This window comes from Lonchura striata, chromosome 1, assembly GCF_050655825.1.
Source record: "Lonchura striata isolate lonStrDom1 chromosome 1, ASM5065582v1, whole genome shotgun sequence".
NCBI classification, from domain to species: Eukaryota; Metazoa; Chordata; class Aves; order Passeriformes; family Estrildidae; genus Lonchura; species Lonchura striata.
Window position 1 is genome coordinate 31,635,462 of NC_140703.1, and position 12,376 is coordinate 31,647,837.

General features: G+C 46.9%; 2 protein-coding genes across 12 annotated transcripts in view; one reads left to right on the plus strand and one right to left on the minus strand.

Annotated features, from left to right (window-relative positions):
- The window catches only part of EPHA1 (EPH receptor A1), a 34,788-nt gene extending 29,490 nt beyond the window's left edge, over window positions 1–5,298 (plus strand). For both annotated transcript variants that reach the window (XM_085592173.1, XM_021549196.3), the window contains 7 exons: window positions 105–290; window positions 724–785; window positions 1,168–1,377; window positions 1,956–2,105; window positions 2,758–2,951; window positions 3,273–3,428; window positions 4,270–5,298. In XM_085592173.1, the coding sequence (XP_085448299.1) occupies window positions 105–290; window positions 724–785; window positions 1,168–1,377; window positions 1,956–2,105; window positions 2,758–2,951; window positions 3,273–3,428; window positions 4,270–4,348 (1,037 nt within the window). In that variant the 3' untranslated portion in view covers window positions 4,349–5,298. The remainder of the gene's footprint in view (window positions 1–104; window positions 291–723; window positions 786–1,167; window positions 1,378–1,955; window positions 2,106–2,757; window positions 2,952–3,272; window positions 3,429–4,269) is intronic.
- A 3,476-nt stretch (window positions 5,299–8,774) lies between these two features.
- The window catches only part of ZYX (zyxin), a 29,088-nt gene continuing 25,486 nt past the window's right edge, over window positions 8,775–12,376 (minus strand). For all 10 annotated transcript variants that reach the window (XM_085592438.1, XM_085592434.1, XM_021549052.4 and 7 more), the window contains 6 exons: window positions 11,752–12,252; window positions 11,311–11,452; window positions 11,057–11,226; window positions 10,726–10,904; window positions 10,347–10,467; window positions 8,775–9,959 (listed from right to left, as the gene is read on the minus strand). In XM_085592438.1, the coding sequence (XP_085448564.1) occupies window positions 9,849–9,959; window positions 10,347–10,467; window positions 10,726–10,904; window positions 11,057–11,226; window positions 11,311–11,452; window positions 11,752–12,252 (1,224 nt within the window). In that variant the 3' untranslated portion in view covers window positions 8,775–9,848. The remainder of the gene's footprint in view (window positions 9,960–10,346; window positions 10,468–10,725; window positions 10,905–11,056; window positions 11,227–11,310; window positions 11,453–11,751; window positions 12,253–12,376) is intronic.

Consider the following 12,376-nt stretch of genomic DNA (forward strand, 5'->3'; position numbering starts at 1 on the left):
ACAGCGAGCCGGCAAACCTCCACCCCGTGGCCACTGAGAGCCAGACTCATTTTGCTGCCTGTCCTTGAGTTCATCTGTGACATTTTGCCTCTGGTTCTCTTCAGGGGAGTTTGGGGAGGTCTATCGTGGGTCCCTGCGACTCCCGGGGAGAGAACGTATTGTGGTTGCCATCAAGACTCTGAAGTCAACATATTCAGACTCGCAGTGGTGGAACTTTCTGCGTGAAGCAACAATTATGGGGCAGTTCAATCATCCAAACATTGTGCGTCTGGAGGGAGTTGTCACCAAAAGTAAGTAAGAGTGTGTGAGAGAGAGTCCTGGGATGAGAGCAGAAACTGGCACATTTCTCAGGCCTTAGAGAGCTTGCTGTCAGAGAGGCTGTTCTGGGAGAACACAGGCATTGTTATGTCAGAGAATGAGGAAAGGAGGAGAGGTACGGATTTCCAGCAGAGTCCTGAGGCAGTGTTAGGAGAGATCTTCTAGGGCTGGTGAGTAGATAAGAAGTCTGGATTGTGTGAGGGATGCTGCAGGGTCATATGTGCGATACAAGGGGGAGTACAAGATCATTGGGAGATGTGTAAGGAGAAGGGGCAGCCAGCTGTGCCACTGGAGTGGAGGTGTTAGCTGGGCTTGGACATGGTTCTCTGTGTTGGGGAGTATGGAGAGTATTGAAAGGCATGAGTAGAATTTGAAAATGGCTGAAACCCTCTTGTCTTCCTCAAGGGAGGCCAATGATGATCATCACTGAATATATGGAAAATGGAGCACTGGATACCTTCCTCCGGGTGAGAAAGTCCAATCTGTAATAGGCTTGTATACTGCCAGAACTTGCACTTGGCCTGGATTTAGGGCTGTAAAATAAAACTAGAAATAAGATCCAGACATCCACTTACTTTCTGCTTACTGACATTTCCAGTGTCAGCAGCAGAAGCTTAATGCCATGCAGTTTGTTCAGTGACGAGAGTGGCATCTTTGGTAGTTGAAATGCAGCTTCTTAATGATGACTGGAGACCAGCGCCAGTCCCTTAGTGAGAACCTGCTGGGGCCTTTGGGCTGTAGCACTGCCTTTTTGCTTGTTCACCACTGTCCACTTTTGTATGCTGATAAGGTCAGTGACTGGAAACGAAGCGGATTGATGTCACTTCTCTCACTTCTTCTTCCACGCAGGAGAATGAGGAAAAATTTAGCCCTGTGCAGCTTGTGAGCATGCTGCAGGGAATAGCCTCTGGCATGACCTACCTTTCAGAACACAATTACGTGCACCGGGATCTGGCTGCTCGCAACATCCTGGTAACACGCAGTCTTCAGTGCAAGGTGTCTGACTTCGGTCTCTCCCGAATTTTGGAGAATGATGCAGAGGGAACCTATGAAACCAAGGTAATGCAAACCAAATATTTCAGCCTTGTAAATTAACTGTAGGCTCTGAGGAAAACCTACAATATAATTGCAAGTTATGGTGTAGATGGTTCAGAAGGTGGTGCTTTAGTCTCTGGAGTCCAGGTTGATTTTGTTTCCTGAGAAATTCAGAGGGACTATGTGTTAAAATGAGAAGGAAAATAAAAGGTATGATCCTTGGACTCCGTTACTAAATCTAGCTTTGAAGATAGCCTTGCTGTGATCAGGGTTTTGGACTAGAGTCCTGTCCATGTCTCTTTCAATGGAAGTTCCAGTAATTCTAATGTGTGGTGTCCTTCAAAGCAGAGCTGTGACTGGTATCAGGCTCTTACTCCCACAGCAGAGATTTTGTGTAGCATTCAAATGAACACAGGCTTAAATTCATTTACTTTCCAAGAATATTTCTCTCCTTTGAGAAATTTCTCTGGGGTGGTTACATGTCACTTCAAATGAAGTGGGCTCAATCTCTGAACCACTTTGTAAGGTCCTTGCATGAAAACACTGGAGAAATACAACTCAATGATACATGCTGAATACTCTATGTTTCTGCTCTTTTACAGGGTGGTAAGATTCCTATCCGATGGACAGCTCCAGAGGCCATTGCTCATCGCATTTTCACCTCAGCCAGTGATGTCTGGAGCTTTGGAATCGTCATGTGGGAGGTGCTGTCATTTGGTGACAAGCCATATGGGCACATGACCAATCAAGAGGTAACAGACATTGAGTTCAAGAGCTGATTTAAAAAATAAATGAGGCATGTGGGAAAAACTTTTGTAGATCTACCTCAGCCTGCAGTCCTGACTTTCTTTTGAACACATAACTACTGTTTGCTTCCCTGCTTAAAATCCAACCAAGTCAAGGGCAATAAGTATTGAGGTGTCAACAGCAAGAAGCCAAATTAAAGAGTGTTTAAATCAACCATGGCATTTGGATCTGGGGGATACTTTCTATTTGTTTTGTTTTCTCCTTCCTCTAGCTCTGGTGCATTATGTCTGGTTTCTTTCTAGGCTCAGCACATACTGTTAAAATTATTCCTTGGATTTTGTTTCCCGTTCTCTCACTGTGCCAGGACCATTTGGTCCTCACTTTTCCTCACTTCTCAGGAACATGTCCTGAGAGGCAAATGAGAGCTAAACTAGTAAAGGACTGAAAATATATGCATATGCCACTTAAGCTTTTGTCATTGCTTAGGTGTTTTGATCCTGTGCCATGCTGCCCAAACCCTGTGTCATACATGTGTAATCTGCACCAACCCCTCCCTGGCTACACATTGTGAAGTGGAGAATGGCTGCTTCCAGAGGTCTCTGGCTCCTCTTCTGCCCTCTCTGCTCTTGGCCAGATTTCTCTGTGTCCTCTGTGCAGGTGATGAAAAGCTTAGAGGACGGGTACCGGCTCCCCCCGCCTGTGGATTGCCCATCTATCCTCTATGAACTCATGAAGAGTTGCTGGTCACACGATCGGATGAGGCGGCCTCATTTTCAGGAGATCCGGGCACAGCTGCAACATTTCATCTCAAGTCCCCAGCTCCTCCGGCCTGTTGCAGACTTTGATCCCAGGTAAGTGGGCAGTCAGCAGAGGAAGAGGAGGGGTTAACTGGGATACTTCACCTCCCTGTGCCCAGCAGGAGGAGAGGCAGTGAGAGCAATGCAGACTGGAAAGATGCACCTTGAGTGCTGTATATGCAGAAGATAAGTGGTCATCTCTGTCTCCTGGTGACAGAGGGCAGAGCCATTGGCCTGCTCTGACCTCACTGTGCAGAGAGCAGATTAGCTGGCTCAGCCCTGGTGGAGGGTGCTTGCTTCCCCTTTGGTTACTGTCTCCCAGTGCTGTCCATTTCAGGTGGTTGCTTGGCTAACGAAGGGTTTCTGTGTCTCTAGGGTAACACTCCGTCTCCCCAGCTGCAGTGGATCTGATGGGATCCCCTACCGATCCATCCCCGAGTGGCTGGAATCCATTCGCATGAAGCGCTACATCTCCAACTTCCGCACTGCTGGCCTGGACACCATGGAGTCCATTCTGGAGCTCACTGCTGAGTAAGTGCAGGCCAGGCTCCCACAGGCCACCTCAGGCTGTGCTACAAGTAGCTGTGCTCATCCCTGTGCGATCTCAACAGGCACTCATATTTATTTGGAAGGCTTTTGGCCTTCCTTCTCCATGCAGTTAAATGGAAGTGGACTGGCTTCTTGATCTAAAGGGAAGAATCAGCCCAGAACTGGGAGCAGCCCAAACTGTGAGATTAATTCCCAGCTATTATGTCCATGCTTGAGGTTCTTTCAGGGGTCTTCAGCTGCACTGAAATCATATCAGACACAAACAGCAAGGGGAAAGAAAAGATGGCAAACAGATCTCTAACCTGACTGTCTCCCCACTGTCGTAGGATTATTTCCTTGTTACACAAACTCCATATAGGTTAGTGATATCCTCCCCACTCCATCAGCCAGGCACTGTTGTGTCATAGAGCAAATCTTTCTGGGCTCCTCAGGACTCAGAACACAGCTGTGTTATTTTGTCAGGGATGTTCAGCCAACTCCAAGCAGGGCAGTTACATGAAACAAATGAGCAGGCACCTGCTGAAGGGTTGAGACATGGCCCCTATCACTAAGCTGATTTAATCACAAGTCCTGATTTATTGGGAGCACAGGCCTAGCAACGAGGTAGAAGAGGTCAGTTGACTGGGTGGGCAGAGGTAGCCAGGGGAGGGCAGGAATATCTAGAAGTTTCTTCCTCTAGAGAAAAGGTGCATTAGGAGGCACTGAGGAAAAGGAAGCTTTCTGAGCTAATGCTTGGAAACTATTTCTGCCCTTACCCACACTCCCATCCCTAAAGAACAAGAATAGCAATTATTTTTTTTCTTTCTTTTCCCATTTCCTTCAGGGACTTGAAACAGATGGGAGTGTCACTTCCAGGCCACCAGAAGAGGATCTTGTGCAGCATCCAAGGCTTTAAGGAATGATCAGTTGTTGCATTCTTAAGCTTGAAAAATGCCCATCCTTACCAGATATCACTTGGAATCATTCCTATGGCAATTGCTTCCAAATGAGTGACTGGACAAGCAAAGCAAAACAGCCAGGACTGAAAAAGCTCATGAGGCAACACCACCTGCTCTCATTTCTGTTCCCCCTTGCTTTAGCTCTACAGCAGCCATCAGTATGTTTCAAAGCACTGGTCTTAGAAAATGTTCTCTGTTTTCTGCAGTCCACTTTGTGCAGCACTAAGCAGACCCTGTAGTCCTCATTCTGGACTTTCAGACACTCAGTATATCACATGGAATACAAAGTGGGTGGCAGGTAGTGGATAATGTTTTAAGATTGGAGATGAGGGTTCAAGATAGACTGGGACATTCAGGAGCAGGCACAAGAATACAGACAGGTAGAGACAGGGCTCATTCACTCCTTGGCATACATTCCTTCTCACTTCAGCAGCCTTCTGTCTTTCTTATTTTGCATCAGGAACAAACTATTCAGTCCTTCACAAGGCTTCTGGTAAGTCATCCATTTTTTAATGCCAGCTATTCTTGCTGTGAACATCACCCTGTGGTGTACTTCTTTCTTTGGAGGAGAAAATGGGAATAGAAGTACACTCCACTGTAACTTGTGTGATCACATCACCTCAGTGTGTTGCTGTTTTGCACATGCACGCTTCAGTGGGGAGATTTACATCTCTCCAAACTGCTTAATACCTTCTCTTTTGCTGTGGACAGAAACCCCATACATATCCATTTTTCTCTGCCCCTTTTTAAAAGAGCCAATAGTCTTGTTTGGCTGGAGTAGGGTATTTTTAACAGAAAAATGTGTAGGTGGTCTGTCTTACTCCTTCTCTGTGGAGGAAATGTTATTATTTATCAGATCTCAAGACAGTTATAGTCTGTAAATAATATTTTGTAAATAAACCTGTGGCAGAGCAGGCTGTGTTGGAATTCTTTGGCTTATTTCAAATGTGATTGAGACCTTTAGCACACATATAAGTCCCAGCAGGGTCCTTACATCCATCTTTAGTTGTTTCAGCCAATGGTCTTTGTCCATTTAACTGCAGATGTAACATGGAAGTGCAATTCCATTAGGATTAAAGGATACCTTTGCAGCTGATCACTTCAGATTTTTTTTCAACCCATTTACAGGCATATCTATCTAACATCCAAGTCCATTGTTTTACAGATCCTGTACTTATTCCTAAATCATAAATATTAGCAACTACTGCTGTGTTTGATGAAAGACATGTGAGTAGTACTTCTTTCTCCTGCAGACTACACTGTCCAGGAGAAAGAAAAATTCTCACTGATGTTCCTAAGACTTTCTCCCACTTGGGAAGAATAGCTACCTCAAGATTTATTTTTCAAATCTAGGTTGGTGAAGGTGAATGCTACACATTCAACAATAACAGAGTTTCTTTAACTGTATCATGCTCTAAATTCTTAAGGCTATAAATTAACACTGCTAATTCTGGGAAGGCCTTGCTTAACCATAGATGACAGGAGGGCTGAGAAGCAGAGATCCAAAGAACTGCAACCTGATACAAGAAAGCTGGTTTCTATTCAACACAGACCATGGCTACTCAAGTCACTGTAACTATAGCAAGAAGTAGAGCTGTAAAGCAGAGCTCTGAGTTTTTAGTGTATCAGTCTTAGCAATAGATGTGTTTAACATGAAGTACAGGTAACCAGTAAAGTTGCTACCTGGCCGATACCCAAACTAGCAGATAAGCTCTGATGAGGCTGACACAAGATTATGGGCTTGTGTCATGCACATGTAAACTTTGGCTTGTCACTGCAGGTGATACGGAAGTGGGAGTGGTTGATCCAGCAGATACTTGTGCTGCCACACAAAGGGACCTTAATAGGGGGTGGCAATGAGAAGAGGGAAGATTCAGGAAGTTGAACCAAGGGAAAGGCAGAGCCTCACAACTGGGGAGGAATAGTCTCACGCGCCAGTACAAGCTGGGGACTGGAAGGCAGCTTTGCAGGAAAGGACTTGCAGGTCATTGTGAATAGAAAGTTGCACCTGAGCCCTTTAGCAAAAGATGACAACAGTACCTGGGCTCCATTTCAGCAAATGCCTGACCAGTAACTGGAAGGAGGCAATTATTCCTCTTTATTTAAGCATTGGTCAAACACCTGAAGTGTTGTTACCAATTCTGGGGTCTCAGTACAAAGAAGGATATAAACTTAATGGAGCTAGTCCAGTGAAAGGCCACTGTGGTTTTGAAAGGATGAGAGCATCTGACATACAGGGAGAGGCTCAGAGAGCTGGAGGCTGTTCAGCCTCAAGGAGGAGAATGTTTGGGTGGCTTTTATCATTGTGTATAAATACCTGATGGGAGTAAAAAAGGAGCCAGACATTCCACAGTGTTATCCAGTGAAAGAAGTAGCAGTGAGAACACACCAAAATGCAGTACATTATTCTGTTTGAAGGTGAGAAAAACTTAGTGAGAGTTCTTAACACTGGAACAGATTATCCAGGTCTCATCCTTTAAAGTATTAAAAAGCAACCTGCTGTGGTTGACCCTGCTCTGAGCAGGGAGGTCCCCTCCAACTTCAAGTGTTAGGAGCTGCTGAATCAGCTGGCCTGGTAGAGAAAAGGCTGCTCAGTTCCATGTCCTCAGGGTACAGCCAGTAGCAAGCCTGAGCATGTATTCCCAAAAGGCACTCATGCTCAGAAAATCCCCAAGTCTGTAATGTGTGCACGTCTATAAATGCTGACACTGTACATGACTGGCCGGAGGCAGAGAGCACAGCAGACATACAAGCACAGCACAAACAGCCTAATCCTCTTCCCACTCTGGCTGATCAGGATGAACCTGTTAGAGGGAAACACGCATGTACATGATGGATCCCTCTAGTACCCAAGACCAGCCATCCCACAGCTGGCTCCAAGCCCTGGAGTCTGAGCCATTCTCCTCAGTTGTTGGCACCAGGATACAAAAGTCCTCAAGGCCTGAAGCCCTGCTGCAGTGGTGGGCATGCAGATATGCACACACACACACACCCTGGAGCCCTCCAGGAATTAGCCTTAGACATTGACTCTACCCAGCAGCTGAATCCAGGATTCCCTGGTCTCCCTGGGTCCTCACACACAGATGCAAACTTCTATTTCAGCTGGTCTCCAGACCCAGAAGTAGCTCCTGGAAGCTTGAGCAGCTCACTCACACACATCTTCATAGCACTTAGCCAGACCCACAGCCATTCCATGTCCCGGCTCTCAAATCTCCTACCTTACTCACCAGCTACTCTGACTTGATTTTGCTGGTGATAACACAAGGACATACACACCCACACAATACGCATGCATTCAGGTCTGTCCAGTTGCTGGCATTCAGATCCACTTGCACTGAACAGAGACCATGCAGAGAACAACCAAAAAAAAGAAGCACAATTATGAAGACAGGACAGATCACTGATGACACACGGGGCATGGCCAGACAAGCGTACTGTGTACGTGCAGCCACCTCCTTCTGTGCCTTTTTCCTGTCAGTCTTTCCTCATGGCACTTCTCATCCTTGATCACCCCTGTTTCCTGCCTTTGATCTCCCCCCTACACATCCCATACCCCTCAGAGGGGAAACCTCCCTTTAACCCACCAGGCAATCCCTTCCCACAGGATAGGTCTCCTACCCAGACACCAAGGCTACGGTCCCCTCTAATAGTTCTGGGAAGAGCAGAATTAGTGCTTCTCTACCCCAGCATTGCTCTTCCCTGCACTCCTTGGTGTTTGTGGGCACAAGCTTTTAATAATATGGTATAGAAACAACCTCTTACAACAATGCCTACAAACTAGCAACAACTACAGTAAGAAAAATAAATGGATGATTTATTCTCTACTCATTCCTTAGAAAACCTCAAGACATTTACTGGATCAATTTGCAAGGAGTCATTAAAGATTTTCCCCAAACTGGCAAGAGATCAAGAGTAGGTTTCAGGTCTCTGAAGTGTAGAAACATTGGTGCTTAAACAAAGAGGAGTTTCACCTGCAGTGACCATCACAATATTATGCTTAGAACTATGAACATCAAGCACAAACACTTTCTGAGAAGCAATAGTTACGGGCAAAGCAAACAAAATGTGCACTTTTATTACAATCCACTTCCATCTCACTGGAATACCCACCTCTGAGTGATAAGTGAAGAAGACAACAATATTGCTGTACTGAACTTCAGTCTTGCACAGTTTTAAATTAGAGCTACTCTTCAGACACAGAAAAATCTAAGTCTGGAAAGGAGACCAAGAGATGGAGAGAGAAAGGCCATGTTCAGACTCCTGATCTCTGGAGGCTGGGTGGAATAGCCTTATATACATTTGGCAACGTATAAAAAAGCTGTACAAAGGCTATTCTACTGCCAAAGACAGCAACTCTCATGGGTGGCTGAACAAACACACCAGACACAGGTTAATGGAAAAAACCCCACACATTTTATTGAATGCAAACAGTGGTTGGACAGTGTTGTTATTCAAAAGGTTTGTTCAGTTTGAGACAGTTTCTAGTCCAGGAAATGGGGCTCGGTGCAGTAACGCTCAGAGCCAAACAGTACATTGCAATTACTGTGGCTTTCACTGACAGCAGTGAAAGAAACCCTACTGGAACAGGAGACATTCCTCAGTCTGCTGAATCCTCATCCACGCACTGAGACGCCTCCTCACCATGTGCTGCCCGTCCTTCCGACGGTCTTTATTTGTAAACATGCATTCTTTGGACTGCTTTGCTACTCTGGTTCCCAGCCTGGCTGTCCAGAAAATGCACTGGGAAACAATTCATTTTGGGAAGGGGAAGATTTTTTTTTTTTTTAAAAAAAGCTTCCAAACTCAGAAACAGAGCAGTATTTCAAACACTGCCAGTTTAAACTGGCTAAGGAAAAAAAGACAAGGCAGTTAATCAGTAAAATCCATTAGAGACAGAAAAGCTACAGCAGGTTAGCTTTTTCCAGCAACAGTAACAGATTCCCACTATATGCCTCCACACTCTAACCCAGGTGAGGGAGCAGGCAGAGGAAGACATCCTGACAATGAGGTGTCACAAGATATAAAAGACAGAAGCAGTGCCGAGATTCAGGCTTCCACCTTCTAAAGTCAAATCATTGTTCTTGGCTCCATAGAACTGAAGAATGCTCTCAGCCCTTCCCAGCACCTGCCACCAGGCCCTTCTTACTTCTTCCACCAGGCGGTGGTGGAGGTCTGATCTTTCTCCTCCAGAGTCCTGAGGGAACAGCAATTGTGCACTCACCTTGATCACAGCCCCCCAGCCTGGAATATACTGTGGCCAGGAAGCGGTGACAGGAGAACAGGTCCTTTCTTGGTGGGTGTGCAGAGTGAAGTCTAGGAGCAGTGAATCCTACATGAGTGAAAAACTGCGCTGGCATAGTCTCCATGGGTAGCAGTCTGCCTTGTCAGGCAGAGGGGTAGGACAGTTGCAGAGGGGAGGAGTACTGAGCGTGGGGGTCTTGAGGGAATGCCCCCTCCGAGCTCCTCAGCGCGCTGTTTTTGCACGGACGGTGTGACACTTGATACACAGCACGTGCCCATCCAGAGGAAAGCACCCATTCTCATCTGCTTCAATGGACAAGGGCTTCCCACAGTCCTAAACAGGAAGAGGGAGCTCAGTGACGGCCAAAAACAAGGTGAAGGCATTCAAGGACATAAGAAATGCCCCACAGGGTCAGGATAATCACTCACTACCCACTGCTCTGTCCCTGGTGGCACTAATGGGAGATGCTGTTTTGAGGGGAGAGAAATCCCAGCAACTTCACCTCCTACATGCAGCTGATGTATTGGGGTTAGAGAATGCAACAACGTGCACAGTCCCTGTATTCACGCCTGTGAATGTCTAATCTTTTTCTGATCACGCTTCAAAAACACTACAGTTCATTCAGAACAACTTCAGTGTTTGGTCAGCCTAGACAACAAAGGTGCCTAGCTGCTGGTGATGGCACAGGAGACATGGGAGGAGTAGGGCCACCAGGCTTACCTCACACTTGTAACATTTCATGTGGAAATTTTTCTCCAATGCAACAACACGCACTGTCTCATCCTTTCCAGGCTCTGGCATGATAGGTTCACTACACACTGAGCAGCGTGGAGCATACTTCCTGCAACACAGAACCATGGAGGAGACCATCACCACCGTGGTGACATTCAAAGCAGACTTGTTAGCGCTGTTCAATGGCATTAGCAGCAGAGGAAGAATAAATGTTTAGGTGGAAAGACATCTTCACACTTCGCTCACTCAGTTTTAGCTTCATGTTTGACAGACAACATGGGCAACCCAACCCCATACTACAGCAAAAAGAAGCAGGTGTCAGGGAATCTGCCCTCTCGTACCCCACATGCACATGCTCTCTCCATACCTGTGGTAGTCATCCACACAGTGAGGCTGGTTGGACTGGTCCACAATAAAAGAGGTCCCCTCCAGGGGGGTATGGCACACCACGCAGGTGAAGCACTGGGGATGGTATGAGTTCCCAGTGGCCTTCAGCATCCGGTCTGTGATGGTCTGCTTGCAGACACTGCACTTTTCCAAGGTGCTCTGAGCACAAAGAAAACAAATAAGACACGTGAATCCCATCTCCCACTCCCGTGAGGCTACAACGCAGAAAGCAAAGATGGAAGGACGGGAAAGCAAGAGAACAACCACAGCGAGCTCAGTTCCCTCCAGCAGCTTTCATCCCAGTGACTCACAGCATAGCAGTCCTCGCAGAAGGGCTTCTCATCCACATTGTAGAACTGCTGCCCCTGCAGCTGCTTCTCACATTTGAAGCAGGTAAAGCATTCCACGTGGAAGAGGCGGTCCAGGGCCCTCACAGCTGGCTGGGTTCGTGACAGAGGCTTCCGGCAGAAGCCACAGAGCTCTGTCAATGGAAGAGGAAAGGGATCAAGAGACATGGAAACACATCACAGTCTTAATCCTACTGCTGTTCATTGAAGGCACGCACCAGAAGTTGCAGCCTCTGCTGGGGGTGGATGCTCCATATCCTTCATTAGTTTCTGGGTCAGCTTCTCCAGCTCTTCTACCTCCTTCATTGTCAGACAGGAATTTCCCCTAGGTGGATCTGCACTGGAACCTGTGGGTCTATGCTGCAGGAAGAGGAAACATTAAATCCCAAAAGACAGACTCCCTGCCAACCCTTGTCCCTAATAAACCTATTTCTCTAGCCTTTACAGGTCCTCTCTGTTCATCTCTAGGCAATCTGCCATCCACTGTGCTTGATTCTTTCCACCTCTGCATGAAGTCCTACCCCTCTGCACTACAATCTCTATAGTTACATATCTCTTTCTGATGGGTAACAGCCTCCCACAGCCTGGGGCAGATCCACCCTCAACCTCCCCATTCCACTCCTGTCCAAAGACACCAGTCCCAGGGCTCTTTCCCTTACCATGTCTCTTGCAGCAGCAGGTTGTTCTGTTGGGTGTGGCTTCTCCTGCACTTGGGGTCTTTCCCTCTGCTGGGCATAGGTGAAACTGGGGGGCTGTGGTCGAGAGGTGGGGCCTGAAGGTGAAGGGGCTGTGAACTGAGTCTGAAGGGAGGTAGGGTATCTTGTAGAATTTGAGGGAGCCGTTGGAACATTGTCACCTGATTTGGACACAGACTTAGGAGAGCTAGCAACAGGAGATGGGGTGAATTTAGGGGTAGGCTGAGCAGAAGGGAGAGAGGGAGGTGGAGGTGCTTGAGGCTCCTTGCGTTGCTGTGGGGCTGCCCATGGGGTTGGAGTGGGGTTCAAATCCACCCCAGGGGGCTTGAAAGATGAGCTTCCACTTGGCTTTGGCGTGAACTTGGAAGGAAAGGAATGAGGAGTATCTTTGGGAGCAGATGGTATTTCCACAGGGGCTTTTGGGGCCAATGGTTTCTCCAGAGAACCTGTGAATCCCAGAGTTATCTGTAAAGAGAAACAACAGAGAGAAAACAGGCAGTTATCAGCAAGGTGGAAGAGAAAATATGCCATCTATAGCAGTGAATCAGCAGCTATCCCAGACCCAGAACACAAGGGGATTCCACACTGC